General features: G+C 37.3%; 1 protein-coding gene across 1 annotated transcript in view; it reads right to left on the minus strand.

Annotated features, from left to right (window-relative positions):
- The window catches only part of lama5 (laminin, alpha 5), a 159,378-nt gene that overhangs the window by 10,888 nt on the left and 123,708 nt on the right, over nt 1–24,782 (minus strand). The window contains exons 58-72 of the mRNA XM_063016164.1: nt 20,803–20,916; nt 20,514–20,699; nt 20,271–20,413; nt 20,019–20,195; nt 19,010–19,146; nt 17,821–17,968; nt 17,430–17,563; nt 13,750–13,912; nt 13,430–13,564; nt 12,035–12,192; nt 11,275–11,407; nt 10,164–10,313; nt 6,499–6,629; nt 6,193–6,372; nt 5,998–6,121 (exon numbers count right to left, since the gene is read on the minus strand). Of these exons, the coding sequence (XP_062872234.1) occupies nt 5,998–6,121; nt 6,193–6,372; nt 6,499–6,629; nt 10,164–10,313; nt 11,275–11,407; nt 12,035–12,192; nt 13,430–13,564; nt 13,750–13,912; nt 17,430–17,563; nt 17,821–17,968; nt 19,010–19,146; nt 20,019–20,195; nt 20,271–20,413; nt 20,514–20,699; nt 20,803–20,916 (2,213 nt within the window). The remainder of the gene's footprint in view (nt 1–5,997; nt 6,122–6,192; nt 6,373–6,498; nt 6,630–10,163; nt 10,314–11,274; nt 11,408–12,034; nt 12,193–13,429; nt 13,565–13,749; nt 13,913–17,429; nt 17,564–17,820; nt 17,969–19,009; nt 19,147–20,018; nt 20,196–20,270; nt 20,414–20,513; nt 20,700–20,802; nt 20,917–24,782) is intronic.

The following is a 24,782-nucleotide window of genomic DNA, read 5'->3' on the forward strand; positions in this document are numbered from 1 at the left end:
TTTCCATGGGTGAGCAGCTGCATGCAAGCCTTACATCACCAAACACAATTCCAAGGATTTAGGGATGCTATGAAAGCTCCTGTAGGTGTAATGTAAGTGCTCTGGTTATAGGAGATTCTCAGCTCCGACACGTGCGTATTGCAACCCCCATAGAGACACCAGCAACCATAGTCACTTGTATTCCGGGGGCCAGGGCGCCTGACATCAGAGCAAACCTGAAAGTGCTGGCTAATGCTAATCGTAGATTTTCGAAGATTGTTATCCACGTCGGCACTAATGATGTTCGTTTACGGCAGTCTGAGGTTACTAAGAGTAATGTTAAATTGGTGTGTGAGTTAGCTAGGTCGATGTCTGAGGCAGTAGTGTGCTCTGGCCCCTTACCGATTCGACCCAGTGGCGAAACCTACAGCAGGTTGTTGTCGCTGAACCGCTGGATGTCTAAATGGTGCTCAGAAAACTGCATTGATTTTGTAGATAATTGGTCCACTTTTGAGGGAAGGCCTGGTCTTTTGAAGCGGGATGGTGTCTACCCCACGTGGGAGGGTGCTGCTCGCATTTCTTGCAGCATAGGTGACAGGCTTTACCACCGCGTTAGTGTAGCGGCAGATAGTGTTAAATGACTATCCAGAGCCAAGACCAGGCAGCAGACTAACAGGCCTAACCGACTGTCTGCGAGTCGCCATCGGACGTCACCCGGAATCCTTAGGTCACAAACCATTGAGACTGTGTCTGTTTACCGTGGCAGGTGTAAGCCAAAACAAAATCAAAAAGTATGTCATAATAACTTAATTAAAATTAATCTAAATGAGCATCATGAAAACCATAGTAAAGCTAAACTAAAGTTAGGACTTCTAAACATCAGGTCACTTGCATGCAAAACAGTAATTGTAAATGAAATAATTACAGATAATAGTCTTAGTGCACTTTGTTTAACTGAGACCTGGGCTAGACCTGATGAGTATCTAGGTTTAAATGAAGCATCTCCTCCGGGTTACAGTTATGAACATAAGCCACGTCTTAGTGGTCGTGGTGGAGGAATAGCCGCAATTTATGACAAGGACATAGGTCTCACTGTAAAATCAACTCCCATAACAAACTCGTTTGAAGTTCTTATCTCTGACATAGCCAATAAATGTTCATCTGATAAAACTAGTATGTTTAAGCTGGTTACTGTTTATCGACCCCCTGGTCCTTACTCAGAATTTCTTAACGAATTTGCCGATTTTCTTTCTAAATTAGTTTTATCAACTAAAAAAGCTTTAATTGTTGGTGACTTTAATATCCATTATGAGGATAAATGTAATCCACTCAAAACTGCGTTTGACTATATTTTAGAATCTTTAGGCATCACCCAAAATGTAACAGGACCCACTCACCGCTGTAAACATACCTTAGATTTAATACTTACTTATGGTATAAACATAGACAACCTGGAAATTGTACCACAGAATGACTTAATCTCTGATCACTCTCTACTAATTTATGAAGTGTCCCTGTCCAATAAGGTACAGCAACCAAATCGTTTTAAATGTAAGCGCACTATTACATCTGCAACTGCAGCAGCGTTCATAAACTGCCTACCAGAATTACCAAATATATCAGCATCGGAACCTAAAGAACTAGATCAGGCAACTCAAAACCTAGAGACTGTATTGCGCGCAACCTTAGCTAACGTAGCCCCACTCAAAACCAAACTGATTAGGGAGAAAAAACTTGCTCCATGGTACAATGACCACACATGCGCACTTAAACAAGCAGCACGGAAATTAGAACGCAAGTGGCGTCACACTACACTGGAAGTGTATAAGATTGCTTGGAAAGATGCTCTATCTGAGTATAAACACGCCCTTATAAAAGCTAAATCTTCATATTATTCGTCCCTAATAGAGAAAAATAAGAACAATCCTAGATTCCTTTTTGAGACAGTGTCCAAATTAACTAAAAACGCCAATGAAACTTGACAATGATTTTTTAAAATTCTTTAATGACAAGATAGAAAAAATACGACTTCAGAGTCAAAGTGTGTCACCTGCCAATGTTAAGTATGGACTCACTCTGAGCAGCATTGGTGAGAACAGTGATGATAACAGTAATGAGTTAATCCAACTAAATTCCTTTAATCCAATCTCCCAAAATGAACTAACTGTGTTGATTAAATCATCAAAGTCATCATCGTGTATACTCGATCCTGTTCCAACTCGTTTACTTAAAGATTTACTCCCAGCTATTGTAGAGCCCCTGCTTACATTAATCAATGCATCCCTTAGCCTTGGATATGTACCTAAATTGTTTAAAAGTGCTGTTATTAAACCCCTGATTAAAAAACCTAATCTTGATCCACATGTTTTATCTAATTATAGGCCAATTTCAAACCTTCCTTTTGTCTCAAAGATATTAGAAAAAGTTGTTTCCAAACAGCTATGTTCTTATTTGAATGAAAATTGTATTCATGAAAAATTTCAATCAGGATTTAGACCCAACCATAGTACCGAAACCGCATTAATTAGAGTAGTTAACGAGTTGTTAATGTCTTCTGATAATGGATGTGTCTCTTTTCTTGTTCTATTAGATCTTAGCGCAGCGTTTGATACGGTCGATCATAACATTTTACTGGAGAGGCTAGAAAATACAGTAGGTGTTAAAGGACTCACACTCTCTTGGTTCAAATCATATTTGACTGACCGCTCTCAATTCGTTTATGTAAATAATAAATGCTCAGAAACTACAAAAGTAAAGTATGGTGTTCCACAGGGGTCGGTACTGGGACCGCTATTATTTACACTCTATATGCTTCCACTAGGTGAAATTATTCATAAACATGGCATAAACTTTCACTGCTACGCAGATGACACACAGCTGTATATATCAGCCAAACCAAATGATACTGACACAATCAGTAAGATAGAAGATTGTGTAAACGACATAAAAAACTGGATGTCTTGTAATTTTCTTTTACTTAATTCAGATAAAACTGAGGTTTTACTTGTTGGCTCTAAAGCTGCAAGAGACAAGTTGTCTAACCTGGTGCTAAACTTAAACACGTTCTCTGTTACTCCCAGCCCAGATGTAAAAAACTTAGGTGTCACAATAGATTCAGATCTCTCATTTGATACACACGTTAATAATATTACTAGAGTTGCTTTCTATCATTTGCGTAACATTTCTAAAATAAGAAATATACTATCTGTTAATGACGCCGAAAAACTGATCCATGCGTTTATAACTTCTCGGTTAGATTATTGTAATGCTCTTCTAACAGGATGCTCTGGTAGATCCTTAAACAAACTCCAGTTAGTTCAAAATGCAGCAGCTCGAGTGCTAACTAGAACTAAAAAATTTGACCATATTACTCCTGTTCTATCGTCTCTACACTGGCTGGCAGTTATATTTCGCATTGATTACAAAATACTTTTACTAACTTATAAAGCGCTACATGGTCTGGCTCCACAGTATCTGAGTGAGTTTATTAATTACTACAACCCAACACGTCCACTTTGTTCACAAGATGCAGGGTTACTTATAGTTCCTAGAATTAAAAAGATCACGGCTGGTGGAAGAGCGTTTTCTTACAAAGCTCCACAACTTTGGAATAATCTTCCTGCCTCTGTTCGGGATTCGGACACAGTCTCAATGTTTAAGTCTAGACTGAAAACATATTTATTTTCTCAGGCTTTTGATTAGTATAGACAAAGGCGCAGAGCTTGGGGGTTCTTGGTCATAGAAACTTGTGGTGATCAGGGATGTTGGGTTGCTGTCGTCCTGCCTCTCTTGTCCGATCACTCAGGTTTGATGACGGTGGGGAGATGGGCGCTGATGTCCTGTGAAAGCCTTCATGACCTTGTTACCTGCTTGCTCTCCCTTTTAGTTATGCTGTAATAATTAGGGCTGCCGGAGTCTAAAACTCTCTGTAAAACTGTTTGTCAACTAGCATTGTACATTATTAACTACATTCTCTGTTGTTTTACCCCGAGGGCATTCTGATGGAAACCTGTTTACCCGCCGAGGTTAAGGATTAAAGTCGAGACTGCCGAGACAACGATGCTGCTCCTGTCAGATGTGACGGGTCTGGAGTAATTGCAACGACAAGAAATCACTCCCGCTGCTGAAAAACATCCCCACATCATGATGCTGCCACCGCCATGCTTTACTGTAGGGATGGCATTAGCCAGGTAATGAGCGGTGCCTGGTTTCCTCCAGTCATGACGCTTGGTATTCAGGCCAAAAAGTTCAATTTTGGTTTCATCAGACCAGAGAATCTTGTTTCTCATGGTTCGAGAGTCCTCTAAGTGCCTTTTGGCAAACTCCAAGCAGGCTTTTATGTGCCTTTTACTAAGGAGTGGCTTCCGTCTGGCCACTCTACCATATAGGTGTGATTTGTGAAGTGCTGCCTGGATGGTTGATCTTCTGATAGGTTCTCCCATCTCCACAAGGATATGCTGGAGCTCTGTCAGAGTGACCCTCGGGCTCCTGCTCACCTCCCTGGCCAAGGCCCGACTTCCCTGATCGCTCGGTTTGGTCTAGGAAGATTTTTGGTGGTTCCAGATTTCTTCCATTTACAAATGATGGCGGCCACTGTGCTCTTTAGGACCTGTAATGCTGCAGCAATTTTTCTGTACCCTTCTCCAGATCTATGCCTTGACACAATCATGTTTCTGAGGTCTGCAGATAATTCCTTTGACCCCATGGCTTGGAGTTTGCTCTGATATGCACTGTCAACTGTGGAACCTTATGTAGGCAGGTGTTGGCAATCCCCAATGTCCAGTCAATTTAATTTACCACAGGTAAACTCCAATTAAATAGTAGAAACATCTCAAGCAGTATCAGTGAAAACAAAAAGCATCTCAGCTCACTTTTGGGTGTCATATCAAAGGGTGTGCACACTTGTGTACATATGATATTTTACATTTTGATTTTTAATAAATTAGCACAAATGTCTAAAAACTTTGTCATTGTGGGCTATCACCTTGTCATTGTGGGCTATTTTGTGTAGAAAAAAAAAACTCAATCTATTATAGAATGAGTCTGTAATGTAATAAAACGTGGAGAAGGTGTGCAGACTTTCTGGCTTGACTGTAAGGTACACATGCCTAAACCTTGCTTTTGTATGTTATGCTGGTAACTTCTGAATAATTATTTTGTTTTGTCACATAAACAGATCAAAATTTTAGTCCATTTAAAGTGAGCTCAGGCCCAAAGAATTCAGAATTTCTGGATGATGTTGACATATTAAGCATAATACAATCTTAACTTGCATTCGTGAATGCGGCTATGAAGGATGTAATAAATACACACCGGTTCAAACATACTATTTGTAGCACTTTCTAAGTTCATTTTCAAACCACTCAGTGAATATTTTTGCACCATTTTTTGTAAACTCTAATGATGGCTGTGCAGTTCAGCAGTTTCTAATATACTTAAACCAGTCTAACACCAACAACCAGACCACAGACTATGTTACTCAAATAACCTTGACTCAAATCCTACATCCAGGAACCTGTTCATTATTTAAAGTTTTTGATCAATGTCTGTAAGATTTAATACTGCCAGATGACTGGCAGACTGGATAATTAGATAAATAGTTAGGTGCAAAGTACAGTTTCTGTGAGAATGTCAGAATTGGATCAGTACCTAGAAATTGCTGACCTTGAGTGTGTTTACATGCACAATAATAATATGACCAAGCTCAGTTTTTGTCAGTAATCTGATTGTTCCAATGGTCATGTATACATAATCAAAACAGATACTTGGATTTCTGTCTGGTATTGATTTTTTTTGGCTGATTGCTGAACGGGCTAACAAAGTTCCATAAAGTTATTATTAGAGCACTAAAAAGTGTATTAAAGGGAAACTGTTTCATTACAATGCCAACACATAACACAATGCACTACTAGTGATGTAGGATGCTGCAGTATATGCCTCATTCAAGCAGTGGTCTTAAATAACAATGTTAAAATAATGTTGCCAAATCGGTAGCCCAATATCTGGCTCTTACTGTACCTTTGGGGCTTTGGTGCGTGGAGATGAAGCCAGTATTTCCTGTGGTTTCTCACTAGCAGGACACACCAGTGAAACATTGACATTCTCTCTGGCTGTTAGCAGGTCCAACACCTCCTGCTTTGTCCTAAAAAAATTACAAGTTAGCACCATGTTAATCAGGAATCTAAAGAAGATTGAGGATGATTTTCTTTGTACCTCTCTTTTTCTCCTTTCACTTTAAAGAAAATGTTGTTGAGGCAGCCAGTGAGGTTGGCGATGTCACTGAACTCGGGTGTGCCGCCAAGTAAGACCACATTGCTGTCTAGGGTCAAATTGTTGATGTTTACATCAATGTTAGGACTCTGCTCAGGCATGTCATCTACAAGCACACGCAGTCTATAGAAAGATAAACACACAACCCAGAATTACACACTCTCCTTTATATGATCATATAAATTCTGTTGCGGATAAGGTGTCAACAGTAGGATGAGGTTGTTTTTTTGAATGCTGATGTTGCTGTACCCAGACATGTTGCTGTAGAAAGCCAAGTAGTGACTGTTGTCATCATTGTAGGTCTTCTTAGTACGGACCTCTTTATTGCCAGCCCTCACCACCACATGGCCTTCGTCCAATAATACCTGACACACACCACTCTGGAGAGAACACATAAAAGCAGTAATGTAAAAAAATCTTAATCCATCCTTGCCTCATGTTCACTGGTTCATTTGCACTATGAGGTGGTTCTAGAAATCCTACAGCAATTCATTTAGCAATCGGTTAGTCAAAATGTCCAAGATGTCGAAGTCTAAAACAGCTAAAAACACTACTCTGGTAACTAAGTTTGAAAAACTCCCAACCAATTCTGTGGTCGCAGAGGGATGGGGTCGAAACACGGACGAGAATTTTGGAGACAGAGCCTCGCACCATTGCTGGATGTTTTAGGTTTACATTTAACCTTTAAGGTAGACTGTGCTGTGTTTTGTAGCTTCCATTAATTCTATCATTCAATTTATGAGTGTAATTTAATGACTGCCATAATATGTGGCACTTTTCTTCAAAAATCTGTGAAATCTGTGATTTTGGAAAAATGAGGTCCGTGAAATTAAGCACATTTTCCTGTGAATTTAGTAGGACCCTAATTATGACCAAATACAAAAAAACTCAAAAACGTAAGAATTAAGGGCGGTATTGCGACAAAAAACAGCAATCTCTAAGCAATAAGCTATTACATTGGTTACACTACAATAACTATATTACAAAGAGTACACTGAGGGTGTTCTAGTACAGTGGACCCCTGACTTATGAATTTAATTGGTTTTGAAGGGCTAATCTTAAGTCAAAATGTTCATTAGTTAAACCTATTTTTTCCATAAAAAATCATGTAAATAGAATTAATCCATGCCAGACCTCCCAAACCACCCCCTTACCTAACCTTTCTAATGTCTTAAATGGTCTTTTTTGTTATAAATACAAGTATATTTGCCCTTAAATCTTAAATTATAAAATAGACATTCCCATAATAAACAATAATAAACAACAATACACAGAAGTACTGTACTGTACATAAACACACATCACATTTCAGTACAGTACGTGTGCTGTACCATACACCAGAATACATTGTATGTACCAGAGACAACAATAACTCCCATATTTCTCTATTATTTCCATCTTTATTTCAATAGCGTTGTATTTTGTAGGTGTAATTTCACGAAAAAATAACTTCCTTCTTCTCTCTTACTCAATGTCCCCTCTGTCTGATACACAGTGACAGCTACTGGCAGGAGTAATTATACAAAAACAAAAAACTGCGCTCTCTCTGCACCTTCTCTGGGGACATTTTAAATTGGATTTTACAAAATATAAAAAAAACACCGGAAAAACACTGTCCGCTGTCTGAATGTTCACTCACTGTGTATATATATATATATATATATATATATACAGTGTATCACAAAAGTGAGTACACCCCTCACATTTCTGCAGATATTTAAGTATATCTTTTCATGGGACAACACTGACAAAATGACACTTTGACACAATGAAAAGTAGTCTGTGTGCAGCTTATATAACAGTGTAAATTTATTCTTCCCTTAAAATAACTCAATATACAGCCATTAATGTCTAAACCACCGGCAACAAAAGTGAGTACACCCCTTAGTGAAAGTTCCTGAAGTGTCAATATTTTGTGTGGCCACCATTATTTCCCAGAACTGCATTAACTCTCCTGGGCATGGAGTTTACCAGAGCTTCACAGGTTGCCACTGGAATGCTTTTCCACTCCTCCATGATGACATCACGGAGCTGGCGGATATTCGAGACTTTGCGCTCCTCCACCTTCCGCTTGAGGATGCCCCAAAGATGTTCTATTGGGTTTAGGTCTGGAGACATGCTTGGCCAGTCCATCACCTTTACCCTCAGCCTCTTCAATAAAGCAGTGGTCGTCTTAGAGGTGTGTTTGGGGTCATTATCATGCTGGAACACTGCCCTGCGACCCAGTTTCCGGAGGGAGGGGATCATGCTCTGCTCAGTATTTCACAGTACATATTGGAGTTCATGTGTCCCTCAATGAAATGTAACTCCCCAACACCTGCTGCACTCATGCAGCCCCAGACCATGGCATTCCCACCACCATGCTTGACTGTAGGCATGACACACTTATCTTTGTACTCCTCACCTGATTGCCGCCACACATGCTTGAGACCATCTGAACCAAACAAATTAATCTTGGTCTCATCAGACCATAGGACATGGTTCCAGTAATCCATGTCCTTTGTTGACATGTCTTCAGCAAACTGTTTGCGGGCTTTCTTGTGTAGAGACTTCAAAAGAGGCTTCCTTCTGGGGTGACAGCCATGCAGACCAATTTGATGTAGTGTGCGGCGTATGGTCTGAGCACTGACAGGCTGACCCCCCACCTTTTCAATCTCTGCAGCAATGCTGACAGCACTCCTGCGCCTATCTTTCAAAGACAGCAGTTGGATGTGACGCTGAGCACGTGCACTCAGCTTCTTTGGACGACCAACGCGAGGTCTGTTCTGAGTGGACCCTGCTCTTTTAAAACGCTGGATGATCTTGGCCACTGTGCTGCAGCTCAGTTTCAGGGTGTTGGCAATCTTCTTGTAGCCTTGGCCATCTTCATGTAGCGCAACAATTCGTCTTTTAAGATCCTCAGAGAGTTCTTTGCCATGAGGTGCCATGTTGGAACTTTCAGTGACCAGTATGAGAGAGTGTGAGAGCTGTACTACTAAATTGAACACACCTGCTCCCTATGCACACCTGAGACCTAGTAACACTATCGAGTCACATGACATTTTGGAGGGAAAATGACAAGCAGTGCTCAATTTGGACATTTAGGGGTGTAGTCTCTTAGGGGTGTACTCACTTTTGTTGCCGGTGGTTTAGACATTAATGGCTGTATATTGAGTTATTTTGAGGGAAGAATAAATTTACACTGTTATATAAGCTGCACACAGACTACTTTTCATTGTGTCAAAGTGTCATTTTGTCAGTGTTGTCCCATGAAAAGATATACTTAAATATCTGCAGAAATGTGAGGGGTGTACTCACTTTTGTGATACACTGTATATATATATAGAGAGAGAGAGAGAGAGAGAGAGAGAGAGAGAGAGAGAGAGACGGTTGGAGGTTCGTAATCCGAAATTTGTTTGTACGTTCAGTTGAAAAAGATCCCAAAATGTTTGAATGGTAAACCATTCGTAACTCAAGGGTCTACTGTATTCTGACACAGCTGCTGTCCTGCTAGCTTGGATTTGTTTTTAATTTCATACTGTGCACTGTGTAGCAATTAAACAGCATACTAAGCATTAATCATTGATAAAAACAATAAGAATTTGGATGACAAAGTTTCAATGTACATTGTTATACTCTTAGACAAACATTAAAAACATTTCACAATTAGCGGAAATTAAATAGTTTGCACATAGCAGGCAGCCAACAACCTGTTGATAAAGTATGCAGAAAGTTTTAGACTTTTTTTTTAGGCTGTGGTCGCAAACTTGTGGTTGCAAATAATTAGAATAATTACAGAAAATAGACATTTTTAAGTTTAGTGAGAATTTAAAATTTAAACATATCCTTAGTCAAACACTAATGCTAAAACTGCAAGTAAAAAACACACTAGAATTTTTGTTGTTGAGCTAATGAAACATGCAAAAAAAGCTTACCAAAGCTTGGTGTTGCAGCAGCAGTTGTTGACCATTGTTCTGATCTGTTCTGAAGCCGAGGCCAGCATAGAACTCATCCTTAATGTCTGGACGATTGTTAAGATCAAGGTTCAGATAGCTTTGTCCTTTAAAATAGGCCTCACGAGCCACCTAAAAGGTACAACAGGGAGCTGAATTAAATACTTATTTCAAACTTTATTTCCAAAAATGTTGGGACGTTTTGTAAAATGCAATAAAAAGAGTAATCTGTAGTGTGTTAATTCTCTTAAATCTTTATTTAACTGATTAAAGTAGGAAGAAAAGATGTTTTAACTGATCAGCTTAATTGTATTTTGCACATAGAACAACAATAAGAATTTGATGCTTGCAACACTTTCCAAAAAGTTGGGATAGAAGCAAAATAGGAGTAAAAAGTTCATATGTTCTTGAAGTTACAGCATGTTATGCTGCTAGTTAGGCAGTGTATTATTATTAATATTTTTATTATTATTATTGTTATGTGTCGCATGTTCGTGCGGTCTGCTCTGGTGTTTCGCCTTTGCAGTTGAATTGTCCAACAGATGTTGGCCTGCAGCATGAATAGCTGCTTCATTCATGTTTCCTTTGATGCTCCAGTATAATCTGGACAAAAGTAGCCCCATATCATGATGCTCTCACCTTTGTACTTCATTGTTGGTATGGTGTTCTGGGGATCAACCATTTGTTGATCTTAGTAAAAACAATTTGATATCAAAACATGACAAATTATTGCCAATAAGATTTTTATTGGCAATAATTTGTCATGTTTTTATATCAAATTGTTTTTGATGCTTGTTTGTGAATTGTTTTTTGAATTGTTTTTTCATTGTTTCTTAATGCTTGTGTTATGAAATGTAGTGGGCTAACCTGCCATATAAGCCTACAGGGTGCAAATTACAGGTCATTGATTTATTTTGTTTATTATTAAGTTAGTTTTATTATTTTCTCTTTTTCCATGGCTCCTTAGTCACAGTATTGTTCTACAGTGGTTAGATGTCCTGCAATTTGGTTCATTCTCTGAAACATAGAAGGCACATGGCTTCACCTGCTTTTTGCATTGTAGTGTGTTAGCAAATGTGTAATGAGCTCTTACCAGCAGGTCATCAGAACAGCCATAGCTGACCCCTGAAGTCTTTGTGTTCCTCAAATTTACAAAAGTGCCAAAGGCTTTAATGTTCCTGAAACATCCCCTTAAAGAGCCCTGCTTTACAAACAAAGGCTTCAAACTGCACACACACACACGTACACACACAGACACACACACACACAATATCAATGCAAACAATTATTACCCTGTGGTTGAGCAGTTTCATAACAAAGCTTGTTTATTCTGCAAATAGGCTTCCAGAAGACCAAGTCGACCAAAGGCTAACTGTCTAATTAAAACCCTGATAACCTTAGAAACTTTTTGTTCTGTTTTGCACTGTGGGCATGGTCAAGCTGAGACTAAAAGATATCAGCTAATACAGTCCGCCACTGTGGCTCAGCAATTTAGTTGTGACTAATCATTTAAGCCATAGTCAACATCATTCTGGTTTTGCAAGGTTCACAAATGCACTGTAACATCCTAACCAATTTGAAGGACCGATTCAGGTTCTGTGTGTACACAAAGCCATTTTTGATCCCTCCTTTGAACACAACCAATTGTGTTTATGTTGATGCCCAGCCAGTTCAGTGGCTCTGCAAGGATTCAAACTTGCAAGTTTGAACAATCTGCAGGGCTGTGCCACCCATGAGTCCACTACTTGTTTCTTAAAGACTTGTCTGAAGAACATTTAATGTGAACAATCAGTTTATTAATGTGAACGCAGTTTATTCCTAGCATACCAAAAGCTGGAGTTCTTTGCACTTACCTCTCAGGTATTTTGTCCTCTGGTACACCACCCAAATAGAAGCTGCCTAAGAAACAGGGGATGTCTGGAGATTGAACCTGGTACAGGGGGACTCTTTGTTTCCTCACCAATAGCCGTTGTGGCCTATCGTCTGCTGCTGGGAGAATAATCACTTCCACCTTCACAAAAAACAATAGATGTTATGGAATAACTGTTTAGATAGGGATTGCTTACTGACACGTTGAACGCAAGAAAGTACGAGTTCTAGGCATTGCCAATTTCTGTTCATAAATTTTTTTTTCTCCATAAATAATTGAGCAATTTAACTGACTTTCAAGGCTAGAAATGATTTTTGGCAGTAAAATGTAAACAAACATAAAGCAATGATGTGCAAATTCTTTTGGCATGTATTCATTCAATGATGTGCTAATCCTTTTGAAATTTAACATTCAATTGAACATGTTACAAATATATTAAAATATATTTTTTTAAATAGTTGGAAAAAGGACATGTTTACAACTGTATTACACTCATTCTTTACTGTATTACACTCAAGTCTGGGATCCTGGTTGTAGTATATTTCACTTTATAATGCATCACACGTTTTCAGTTGGAGATAGGTCTGGACTGCAGACAGGCCATCTAGCACCTGCACATGGCACTTGCACTCAGCCTTAACAGATGTGCTAGTTACCCATGTCACTGGCACTAACACACACTCATACCATGACAGACGCTGACTTTAAAAGTTTGCATTGATAACAATCCTTTTTGGCCCAAAAAACACAATCTTCATTAATTATATTAAAAACAATCGATCTCAGATGAACTTGATACCAGAGAAGTCAGCTGCTTTTCTGGATGTTGAATGCCTTGCGCTTTGCTTGGCATAGTTTTTACTTGAATTGTAGATGTAGCAATTAAATGTACTTACTGACAAGGATTTCCCAAAGCCCATATTGTTATATTCATTACTAAAAGGACTAAAAGCCACAGATACTTAATATAGTTTTTTTGGCCTTGTGCTTTATAACAGAAATTATTCCTAAATCTCTAAATCTTTTAATAATGTTAAAAATGGTATATGGTGAAATCCATGAAGTCCTTTCAGTTGAACATTGTGAAACATTGTAGTTTAGACTGTTAGTCTATTCAAGTCTAATCAGTTGTGAACAACTAAGCCTTTTTAATGTTTTATTAATGCATTATTTATACATATAACAGCATTACCTCTTTTTTTAACATTTCACAATAATCCTGGTCTTAATTTGCCTCAAAATAAGAAAGCTGTTGATGTGTTTTTAATAAAATATAAAAAGAAATTCATAAATGAGTTTACAAATCACTGTTTTCTGTTTTTATTTGCATGTTACCTACTGTCACAACTTTGTTAGTAGGAGTAAACTGTAAACTTACCGTTTTAGACGTGGCACCACTAATGCGCAATATTTCGGGATCTTTACCAATGAACTTCTCCTCCACAAATGTCCCATTAAAGCTGTAGAAAAGCTTTAGATCCCCTCCGAGCACAGCGAGACATACAAAGTCATTCTGTAAGAGGCAGAAAGGTAAGGTCATGTTGGTCTTTAGATCCTTTGACTTAACTTTGTAACTTCCTGTAGTTCTACTAATCAAACATATACAAGTAATACACATACAAATGCAAACCGTTCCATTTCCCTGTTATTTAAATAGAATTATCAAAAATATAATTATTAAAAAAAAATGTTTCCAACCTCATTTTGGAGCAGGAGCAGAATTCCATCATGCGAGATGAGTTTAATATTCTGTTCAAAGCGTGAATTTGCACACGTCCCCTTAGGAGTGATAAAGGCATAGCCTGTCCCATCAAAGTAATATGAATCTCCCATCCACTGCTGGGGTAATGAAGGCTTAGGTCTGTAATAAAATACACAAACACACACAGTTTTTATAGATCCTCTGCAACAGGCTTTACATGGTCAGAGGAGAGTTCTAGTTTTAAATCCAACACTTTTAATTTGTTTTTGTTTACATTTAAGCTCTTAAATATGCAATTTATGCCTGGCTCACTTGATATAATTTTGATACTTGCATTGCTCTTTTTTAAATACATACAAACATTTACTACAATTTAAAAAAATTCCTGTTAATACAGTTACTTTGTTTAGATTGTATTCGTTCTTTTTTCTGACTTTTTTGTATAAAAGTGTATGCCAAATATATCCAAAAACGATTTAATATTATATTACATTCACATGTTCCAAAAAACACTAGATTTATCAAATATTCAAAGTTATCTTTGAAATTATAACTATACACTGATTTGAATTGTACTTCTTTTAGCTTATTCAAAGCTACCTCCTCACTGGTGCTTATTGACACGTTGTACCCCAGAAAGTACAATTGCCAAATTCTGTTTATAAATAATTTTTACAATCACATAATTTGAGCAGTTTAACTGAATTTTAGGGCTAGAAATGATTTTTGGCAGGAAAATGTAAATAGAAACATATAGCAATAATGTTTCCTTTTGACCTGTATTCAATTAAACATGTTACAAATACAGACATCCCAAGTTGCAAAAACTCATTTCAGGGAGGTACCCCCGAACCCAGACCCCGCAAGCCCCACAAAAAAAAAAAAAAAAAAAAAAAACCTCACCAAAGGATATGGGTGATAACAGAACTTTTACGAGCTGTGTACTACATAGTGCACTAGTGCGCTAAAGATAATAGATTTATGTTCCTTACTTAGTGCACTAGATAGTGTACTAGATAATAGACTTATGTTTCAAGTTTGTATGTAGACAAGTTTGTATGCTTTGTATGCTTTAGGTAGCATATTAGTTAACGGATTTAGGTTCCCTACATAGTGCACTAAATTGTATATCAGATAACACATTTATGTTCCCTACATAGTGCACTAGATAGTATTTTAGATATGAATTTATGTTCCCTACGTAGTGCACTAGATAGTGAATTAGACAATTGGTTATGTTCCCTACACAGTGCACTAGATTGTATATCAGATCACGGATTCATGTTCACTACATAGTGCACTAGATAGTGTATTAGATAATGCATTCATGTTCACTACATAGTGCACTAGAAAGTATAACTAGATGATGATTTATGTTCCCTACACAGTGTGATAGATTGTACATCAGATAACGGATTTAATACGTGATCGGGGAAAAAAGTCTGTGTCACCTGCGTGCACGCGTGTGTGTCGCTCTTGGCCACTCGTTCTAGATTCTGGGAGATTTTATCTGACTTGCGGGCATCAGGGAGCCGCTATGTATATGCGGGAGACTCCCGGAACTTCCGGGAGACTTGGGATGTCTGCAAATATACTAAAGCTAAACAATTGAATTGTTTTCTGTATATGGGTGAAAGACGAATAGGGTGTTCCAAGTACCAAAAAAAATAAAATGGTTAAATTGTATAATTTTTTCATTTAATATTGTGCACAAATGTGTCACCTATGTAAATATGTATTTTTTTTCTCAGCATTTAGCTTATTTGATAATTTTAGTGTTGTTGACACACAACAAGGGCACAAAAATGTCATTCAGTGCAACGACTAATTTATGACAAAATACACACACAAGGAACAATCTTAGCCATTTCAAATTTATAAGTTTAGTATATCTCTTACCAAAGATTTAAAACCTCAGAAGAAACTGTACTTACTCTGTTTTGAATTTTCTGTGCATTGTTTGTACTCTAATGTGTCTTGGGATTTTGTTTATTTGTATACAAGATGTTTTTGCTACACATTCTATTCTATTTGAAACCCAATCAAACTCTGTTTTCTATGAAGCAGGCCTGGATTCTCTTGCATTCACATGAAAAAAATATATAATAATTACTTATTACAGTTATTTTAAGCAAATGTTTTTGTTGCACTGTATGATGATTTTATGTTGCACTGAATGACATACTCCAAATTATCCTGTTACATCAGAATGTTCATGACTTAATTTGTTTTTAAGTTCTTTATTGATTAAAGTAGCAGTAGTAGAATGAAAATATGCCACACCAGTGGCAAGTATGTGTTATGATATTACTACATCATAAAAAAAAAGTAAGGCAATGAAAAACATAGCTAATGAAGCCATCATAACAACTTGTAAGGCACCAGAACAGTGTGGAAGTGTGGAATTTGTGTCATAACACGTGAAAAAGTTGCTGCAGTAAATCTAAATTCATTCAGCCGTGAAAACCATTTGAAGTCGCATTTTATTTCATGAACTGAACAAATGTTTTCCAGTCTTTTGTTGTTAACCTTGAGGTTCTTGCTGTACATGGCTTTGGTTCTGCGATTATGATTTTGACATCAGACTTAAGGTAGTAAATTTCATCAGGTGGATTTGGCCACACAAAGGAATTTCTGTTTCAATTTTGTAGCATGCAGCTAACTTGCACCTCATCTCCTACAGACAGCAGTACCTGCTAACATTGACCTTAGCTCAAAGACATTTCTACACATATTCACATTTAAATGTTAATAACCTTGTTTGTTTACAAGATTAACCGTAATATTACATTTTCTGTGTTGTACTGAATGACACTCAGTTTTGTTCTTTAATGTACTGTGTCAGTAAAATACATTTTTATCAAATAATGTTAAAATGCATTGACCTCGTGTGTGTGCTGAAGGGTCCCCAGGAGTCTTCTTTTGTTGTTATAATTGGTCACATGACTGCAGTAGCTTGATTGCATATTAAAATAAGGCTTTTTATTAACGTTGTACTGAATGACAACTGAAGATTGGGAAAATGGGGACTGAAAGTATCCTGAATATTATTAATATTAAAAAACACATCTGATTGAATATTATTTAATATGTCACACATGACATTTGTACAATTATACCAAAGCAGTAAATTGTAAGTTTTACTTAAGGTTAATTAGTTTTTTCTTAATGTTTTATTACTTAAAGAGGTAGGGGGACCGTTGCACTGAATGACATTTTGGGGGTTTCAAGGGTTATTTTTTCAAAAATCATACATTTTCCGTAAAAATTACTTTAGGTTTCAGTAAAGATGTACAAATGGAGTAGATTGAAGGTATATCCACTTATATTAATATAATTGTATATTATTTATCAAGTGGGGACACTAAAAAGTTACGTCTCGTCTTTGACCCATATATGAACTCATTTTAAAAAATATTTGGAAAAAGGACATGTTTACTGCTGTATTACACCAGCCTTCTTTTGAACAATGTATTGTAATCATTTTGGAAACGTGGACACCTATTTTTTTCTCTTTTTTTCTTGATGTAACACTTCAACTGCCTAATACTTTGGAATCCTGGTTGTAGTATATTTCACTGATTTCAATTTTACTAGCTTTGAAGCTACCTCCTCATAGGTGAATCTGACTGGGCCAAATTCCTAAATAAAATTTGACTGTAGAAAATGTGCTTACCGTGAACAGGGGATGTCTTCTGTGGTGTTGAGATTAAATGTTTGCTCGAAGTTATAAAGGCTCATCACATCCTCATTCAGACTCTCAAGTTCAATGCATCCCTTGAAAAAAGGCAGCTGCATCTCAGGAGGGGGCTGTAGAAGAGTAAAAACTAATTAATTCAAATGAATTAATTAAATATTTTAGCCACACCTATAGCTAAAAGATGTATAAAATCAATAATATATTACATGCTTCCAACTAGATGACAAGTCTAGGCTGTTCTAGATGCAAAGGGCAGTGAGCAACATGTGTGCATGGTTTGGAAATGGGATGTCCAAGAGGTTTTTTATCAGGTGTCCACATTCTTTTGGCCATATATTGTATATTAATTTAGTTTCTATATTCTTACCGTGAAGTCGCTGGGATATCCACCAACATAGAAAACTGTATCATCTTTCGGGAGGTGCAGGAGTCCTTTTTCTCCTTCTGCCTCCCCATTCTTAATAAATGCAAGTCTTTTATCCACAGCCATATTCATCTCACCATACTGCAGAATCCTATGCAAACATTTACAAACATATAGTATTTATTCATGAAGCAATTACTTTTTAGTTAATAAGGATGGCATTACAGTAGTCATGCTTATGGTAATATGATAAAAAAATATTACCTGAATCCCTAAAAGAATTATGAAAAGATGACAACAGTGAAAATTGTGATAATGTAATATATTGATATTACATTATCACAATTTTCACTGTTGTCATCTTTTCATAATTTCATAACAGAAAGTATGATGCTGGTGATAATGCTGATAATGATAATTATGGTAATAATAATTATGCTGGTGCCTCATGTAAACATTATGATGGTGATAAATATAAAAGTTCTCGACAGAATCTGCAACTGGCTGGCGTTTCTTCAAATATAACCAGGTAAATGTTCAGGCTAAAGTGATAGTAAGTAATGGCCAATTTTCCCAATCTAGTCATATCCAATTACCCGATTGCATGATGCTTCCTCTCTACTGATGTTAATCTCCACCCTGGTTGAGGAGAGCCGAGACTGACACATGCCCCCTCTGACACGTGAGCAGTAGCCGACTGCACGAGGCGAGTTCATATGTGAATTAGCTTTGTGTACGGAGAGCCTGATCAACGTATTATCCATCGTCTCTGTGCAGGCGCCATCAATCAGCCAGCAGAGGTTGTAATTGCATCAGTCCATGGGGTCCCGTCCGGCACTCTCCTTGAACAACAGCCAATCGTTGTTCGTGTAGGCGCCCAGCCTGTCGGGCATTCAGCTTTTAACCACAAAACTGTTACACCAGCCTACTTCTTTTAGATGTGCTGTTAATAAACCAGCTTAAACAGGGTTTGGCATCTTTTGTTTAAGTACATAAGAGTTGCATTATTATCCCACCTTCCTAACAATGGGATTAGCTAAATGCAAATATTAGCTTATAAAAACATGACATGTCCATCTTTACTAGTGGTGATGACTAATCATTAAAGTGATGACAATTTAAATGATTAGAATTACCATAATGAAGGTGACAACTGTGATAATTATGAAGTGTACAGGTTGATTTGCTTTACCTCTTTAAAGACATTGCAATAAATTTGTCTTTTACGACATTTTCCTGTGTGATGATCTGTGCGGTATTATCTCCAAGATTATAGAGCCAGCTTAGTTTGGAACCATTCAGAACCATCCCCATGAATTCCTTACTTGACTGCACACACACACACACAAACACACACACAAATTTCACATGCATTTTATTTAAAAAACAAAACAAAACACAGTTTTACATATTATACCTGGACATAACACAGAGCACCATTATAAACAGAAAAGCCAATATTTAAAAAGTAAAACTTATTTCATAACATTTAATGACATCACATTCAAACAGACCAGACCAGACTGAGCTTCAAATATACTTTAACTTTTATTTTTAATCATTACCCTTATTAATTTCTATAGCCATAATGTGGCTGTTTTTCTAATTAATTTTTAATGGCTTAGTGCCTGCTAACTTATAAAAGTGTGTTTAATAAATAAAAGAAATACAATTGCCTACAATTACTTCAAGTAAATTTATAAACATGTTCTATATTTATTTTACTTAACTAAATTAATCATACTTTAACCTACTTATACTTAGAATAGATATTTGGGGGATATTTTGTACTGCTACTGTGAGCTTATGTGGCATAATGGTAAAAGCTAAACTGCTGGTAACAGCAGTGTCTCTGTTCCAGGGGTTCGAATCCTGGGCTGGGCTCACAAATACAGAGAGTGCATGGTGTTACGTGAACCTATCTAATGGGGGGACACATCAGTGCATTCTTGGTGGTCCCAAGCCAGGATAAATAGGAGAATTGTATCAGGAAGGGCGTCTGGAGTAAACACTGTGCCAAACTGAACATGCAGATCCGCTGTGGCAACACCTAACACAAGCAGCCGGAAAGAATCATTTATTAATTTGTATTCTTGACAAAGTAAAAAATTTGTGTACTTCCACCATATCTGATCCGATCAAATTTCTGATTCGTGTGCAACATGCCAAAAAACAAAAAAAAAACATAAATGTTTACTTACATCCTTGCTGCCTAGGTAAAAGACGAATTGGTTGTTTTCATCTTGTCGGCGTTTGCGTAGAAGGTTAGGTACGTTAATGAAAAACTTAAGTGCGGTGTAGGCAGCCAGGTCAGCAAGATTACTCGGATTCCTCACCTGCACTCCTGAATTCCCATTAAACTTCATTGACACGGCAATCTAATGAAAACAGTAAAAATAAGTAAAAATAAGACACTTCTGTTTAGGCAAGTTTGTTTCCGATGTGAGTTGTACCTTTCTTGCAGCCTTTCGCGCCTCTGCAATGAGTTCACGGACTTTTGAGATGCTCTCTGAAATGTTGGGCATTTGGATGGAATTATTTTGCAAAAGATCCAGCTTTTTTAGCAACATCGGAATGGTCTCGCCAAGGGCCCCCACTGTCGAAAACATGTATTTACACAAAATAATAAAGGTTACTGATTTGTAATGAACACACTAAAGACTGTCTCTCTTTGTGTCTCACACACAAACACACACCTGAGTTGTTGGCCTGGTCAAGTGCATTACTGAAGTCAGCATTGGTGGTGTTGGATGAGCCATAATTATTTTTCCACTCGTCCAGCTGCTTTTTTATCGGAGCCAGCTTCTTTAGAATATTAGCAGCGGTAGTGTTAGCCTTCTCTGCTGCATCCTTAGCTTCCTGGAGCTCCTTTGCTGTGTTGTCTACACATACACACACACATGCAAAATCACCACTCCAATTTGAATAACTGTTGGGTACAAAATTACAAATGAAAAAAACAGGATGTGTAAATAAAGTACTGACCTTGAGGGAAGTTTAGGGCCTTCTGCACCTTAGCCAGCTCTTTCATTAGATCTTTTTTCTTCTCCTCTGCCTCACGGATTTTGCTCTTGATATCCTGCAGCTGTGGTTTTACATCTGTTTAAATAATATTAAGTCAAGTCTTAGTATCCAATAAAAAAACACATACCATATGCATATTTACTGTTGTTAAAAAAGTATAAGAATACCCTGCCATACTACCACAATCCACTGGGTGAATACCTTGTGAGGTATTAAGAATTATAAATGTAAACATAAATGTAATTTTTAAATATTTCAAGCAGGGCTGTCGTTAATCGCGTTAATTAACGCAATTAATGCGTTAAAATTTTAATCGCGATTAAAATTTTTTATCGAGATTAACATTTTTAATCGAACTATTTTTATTTGTCTGTTTGTGCCACATACATATGTGTCTCTGTGGTAATTAACTGTATTTCAGATGAATTAGGATGTAAAGCTCATGAACTGTACATGGAACTTTACAAACACTGCTGTTAAATGGATCACAATGGACTGTATAAAGCAGGCAGGTCCGCGATCGGGTTTTATACGGCCCGCATCTTCTGTCTTAAATTGTTCAAACAGAAAAAGTAATAAATTATCGTCGCTGTCCGATGAAAAACTACTTTTAGCGGTTTTAATTTTTTTTACGTGTTGATGAAAAGATGAATGAAATCACGCAATCTTTTTAACGAGTATTTCCATTGGCTGCTAGACCTGTCCATCAAAACCGCATATCTCCGCCTCCTTCCCCTCCGGTCTCTACAGTTTATTCAGGTTATTCTATCACATGGTTATATACAGGTCCTTCTAAAAAAATTAGCATATTGTGATAAAGTTCATTATTTTCCATAATGTAATGATAAAAATTAAACTTTCATATATTTTAGATTCATTGCACACCAACTGAAATATTTCAGGTCTTTTATTGTTTTAATACTGATGATTTTGGCATACAGCTCATGAAAACCCAAAATTCCTATCTCAAAAAATTTGCATATTTCATCCGACCAATAAAAGAAAAGTGTTTTTAATACAAAAAAAGTCAACCTTCAAATAATTATGTTCAGTTATGCACTCAATACTTGGTCGGGAATCCTTTTGCAGAAATGACTGCTTCAATGCGGTGTGGCATGGAGGCAATCAGCCTGTGGCACTGCTGAGGTGTTATGGAGGCCCAGGATGCTTCGATAGCGGCCTTAAGCTCATCCAGAGTGTTGGGTCTTGTGTCTCTCAACTTTCTCTTCACAATATCCCACAGATTCTCTATGGGGTTCAGGTCAGGAGAGTTGGCAGGCCAATTGAGCACAGTAATACCATGGTCAGTAAACCATTCACCAGTGGTTTTGGCACTGTGAGCAGGTGCCAGGTCGTGCTGAAAAATGAAATCTTCATCTCCATAAAGCTTTTCAGTAGATGGAAGCATGAAGTGCTCCAAAATCTCCTGATAGCTAGCTGCATTGACCCTGCCCTTGATAAAACACAGTGGACCAACACCAGCAGCTGACATGGCACCCCAGACCATCACTGACTGTGGGTACTTGACACTGGACTTCAGGCATTTTGGCATTTCCTTCTCCCCAGTCTTCCTCCAGACTCTGGCACCTTGATTTCCGAATGACATGCAAAATTTGCTTTCATCCGAAAACAGTACTTTGGACCACTGAGCAACAGTCCAGTGCTGCTTCTCTGTAGCCCAGGTCAGGCGCTTCTGCCGCTGTTTCTGGTTCAAAAGTGGCTTGACCTGGGGAATGCGGCACCTGTAGCCCATTTCCTGCACACGCCTGTGCACGGTGGCTCTGGATGTTTCTACTCCAGACTCAGTCCACTGCTTCCGCAGGTCCCCCAAGGTCTGGAATCGGCCCTTCTCCACAATCTTCCTCAGGGTCCGGTCACCTCTTCTCGTTGTGCAGCGTTTTCTGCCACACTTTTTCCTTCCCACAGACTTCCCACTGAGGTGCCTTGATACAGCACTCTGGGAACAGCCTATTCGTTCAGAAATTTCTTTCTGTGTCTTACCCTCTTGCTTGAGGGTGTCAATGATGGCCTTCTGGACAGCAGTCAGGTCGGCAGTCTTACCCATGATTGCAGTTTTGAGTAATGAACCAGGCTGGGAGTTTTTAAAAGCCTCAGGAATCTTTTGCAGGTGTTCAGAGTTAATTCGTTGATTCAGATGATTAGGTTAATAGCTCGTTTAGAGAACCTTTTCATGATATGCTAATTTTTTGAGATAGGAATTTTGGGTTTTCATGAGCTGTATGCCAAAATCATCAGTATTAAAACAATAAAAGACCTGAAATATTTCAGTTGGTGTGCAATGAATCTAAAATATATGAAAGTTTAATTTTTATCATTACATTATGGAAAATAATGAACTTTATCACAATATGCTAATTTTTTGAGAAGGACCTGTACATGATTTATATTTGTGATGTTTGTAGTTTTTTAAAACACATTTGTATTTGATATTTATATGGACTAAGCGTGTACATGGACTGTATTAATTAACACTTTTTATAGCTACAGTCAATAACTTATATATAATGTCTGGTAACTTGATTGTTTTAGGTATTTATAGGTGTTTAAATGGTAATGTAGAACAGTATTTCCCAGTCTTATTTCTGCACAAACACAGTATTAAAAGGTTTTCTTAACAGATCTATGAAATAATCATATCTGTGTTTTGATGCTTTATTGATGCATAATATTAGATTAAAATATTTCGAAAAGCATGATTTCTGAGTTAGCCAGAAAACTTAAGCAAAATGTCAAGGATTGTTCAATATGAATTTCTTTTTTCTCTTTTGTCTTATGGTTCTGTATGCCAGGAAATACTCCAAAAGTAGCCATGCATATTTTATTGCTGGCCCTCAGGCACTTTCACATGATCAAATCTGGCCCTCCTCGAGAAAAGTTTGGACACCACTGGTATAAACGCTTTAACACAGTTAACGATGTGGGTGTACATGACGTTATACGAGATGCACAGGGACGTAACTGTGGGGGGGTGGGGGGGGGGGGGGGGGGTTGGTGCACCTGTTTTTAGTGTCAGGGTTATGAACAGGAAAATATCCTCATTTTTGTCAGATAATGTGCTTTCTAAAATGAATTTAGAATTAATAATTTTATCATATTTTATGAATGTTTTTATTGGTAAACATGTTCCTGCAATAAAAATGTGCATAACTGTTCAAATTTTGCTTAATTATTAGTTTGCGATTAATTGGGATTAATCGCGATTAATTTTGTTCTTTAATCGCGATTAATCTCAATTAAAATTTTTAATCGCGTGACAGCCCTAATTTCAAGCAATGCATATTAAAAGTACCCACAATCTATTTGGCATAAATTACACAAGAAAGCCAAATCTGTTTAACTCGGGTTATATTTATTTTATGTGGTACTTTTTGGGGTTTGGAAAACAAATGATAGCAAATGGCATCAAATAAGTTGTAAGGCTATGAAATGATATAATTCAAATTGATCCATTTTTACTTTTATGAACTTACCTTAATGTTCCACATACAATTTTTCTGTTTTGTCTAAATTAGTAAGGTATGCGACAACTAATTACTTCCTTCTGTACGATGCCAGAGCATTATTTCGGAATAACAAATGCTGGTATAAACAGTGAGGTGCATTTTTATGTTAATTAATGCAAAGATAGTCTGACATATGCAGGTTTAAAGGTGAAAGCTCATCAAATTCTGTTTAAATTGAGCTCAACAGTGTCTCAAATTGCACAACATTGAATTAAATAGTATGTAATAGAAGGTGGTCATTAAATATTTCAGTATTATTCTATGTAGGAAATATAATGAGGTTTGGGATGCAGCCAGTAAATCACTTGTGAACAATTTCTGCATGAAAAAAGAAATCAGCAAATAACATTGGTTAAGTATTTACTCATTTCTCTCAAGTAAAAGAACAATACACTAAAACAACATAGAACTTTTTTG

This window comes from Trichomycterus rosablanca, chromosome 19 (assembly GCF_030014385.1).
Source record: "Trichomycterus rosablanca isolate fTriRos1 chromosome 19, fTriRos1.hap1, whole genome shotgun sequence".
Classification (NCBI taxonomy): domain Eukaryota; kingdom Metazoa; phylum Chordata; class Actinopteri; order Siluriformes; family Trichomycteridae; genus Trichomycterus; species Trichomycterus rosablanca.